The 1,397-nt window shown below is 39.1% G+C and overlaps 1 protein-coding gene across 1 annotated transcript in view; it reads left to right on the top strand.

Moving 5' to 3' along the window:
• The window catches only part of LOC107093067 (unconventional myosin-VIIa-like), a 105,863-nt gene that overhangs the window by 23,658 nt on the left and 80,808 nt on the right, over positions 1–1,397 (top strand). Inside the window, exons 4-5 of the mRNA XM_015387887.1 lie at positions 89–202; positions 1,001–1,153. Coding sequence (XP_015243373.1) covers positions 89–202; positions 1,001–1,153 — 267 coding nt within the window. The remainder of the gene's footprint in view (positions 1–88; positions 203–1,000; positions 1,154–1,397) is intronic.

Below are 1,397 nucleotides of genomic sequence, written 5' to 3'. Positions count from 1 at the left end.
CGGCCGCTCTCGGCCGCCGTAGTTAGATTAACTTACAAACGTTTTTTTTTCCCTGAATCCTAAAATACTTGCCCTTTTTCCACCCTAGGGGGACTATGTGTGGTTGGACCTTAAGACAGGTCGCGAGTTTGACGTCCCTGTGGGAGCTGTGGTGAAACTCTGCGACTCTGGACAGATCCAGGTTCTGGACGATGAAGGCCGGGTGAGTTCCCATCCCAGGAGAAGAAGAAATCTACTGAGAAAATGTGTAATTTTAAGCACATGACGGCCAATCATTTTCCTATTTAATTAAAACTTAAACTAAATAAATAAACTGATAAATAAATAAAAACAGACAAAAACTATTAATTTAAGGCTACACTGGAAAAACATTGAAATCTAGTTAAGTCATTTTTTCTTCAAATAAGTGCAGTTGTTCTTGTATTAAGGAGGTATGTAAGATACTTTGCCAATGGTACAAGACAATTTACATTTAAAATAAGAAAAAACACAATTACATTGTCTTCTTTCAAGTGCTTATTATCTAATTATCTTATTTTAAGAGTAATAATACTCATTACATTGGCAAATCATCTTATTTACCTACTGAAGTTAAGAAATGTTGACTTATATTTAGATGGTTTTTGCAGCGTAAACCTGGCGGCCCAGTGGTTTGGGGCATAGAGCTTGGAATCCTGAAGTTCTGAGTTTGAGCCCCACTTCCACAGAATGCACATTTGAGTCCCTGAGCAAGACCCTTAACCCCACGCTGCTCCCCGGGCGCCACACAATGCCCGCCCACTGCTCCCCAAAGGGGATGGGTTAAATGCAGAGAGGGAATTTCGTTGCTCTGTACTTGTGACAGCATGAAGACTATAAAAACCTAAAAAAAAGGTTCTATAAGTTGTAATTTAACTCTGTATAGACTTTAATTTAAAAGTAAACAGGAGCTGTAATTTAAGTTCTTCTTAAAATGTAAATTCTCTGCTGAATGATTCCCTGTTTCTCTTTACCTGAACAGGAACATTGGATCTTTCCTCAGAATGCCACCAACATCAAACCAATGCACCCAACCTCTGTCCACGGCGTAGAGGACATGATCCGACTGGGCGACCTTAACGAAGCCGGCATCCTCCGCAACCTTCTCATCCGCTACAACGAACATGTCATCTATGTTAGTCAGACATCACTTTCCAAACAAAAACATTTGCAAAGTCCTAAAGTTTTGTAGGTTTCTGCAACCCTAAGGGTTGTTCTTACCTGTTAGTTTTTTTGCTGTTGTTTTTATAACAGATAGTCGAAAGGGAGCTTTCGACTAGCTGTTATTTAAAGGCATACTATGCAACATTTTTCATTTAATTAATGTGTTCCATAACGTTTTGGATGATTAAATGAGTCATTTCAGGTTGAACAAAGGT

This window comes from Cyprinodon variegatus, unplaced genomic scaffold (genome assembly GCF_000732505.1).
Source record: "Cyprinodon variegatus isolate N-32 unplaced genomic scaffold, C_variegatus-1.0 Scaffold406, whole genome shotgun sequence".
In the NCBI taxonomy this organism is placed as follows: domain Eukaryota; kingdom Metazoa; phylum Chordata; class Actinopteri; order Cyprinodontiformes; family Cyprinodontidae; genus Cyprinodon; species Cyprinodon variegatus.
The sequence above is the reverse complement of the archived record's forward strand: the minus strand, read 5'-3'. Positions and strand labels throughout refer to the sequence as shown.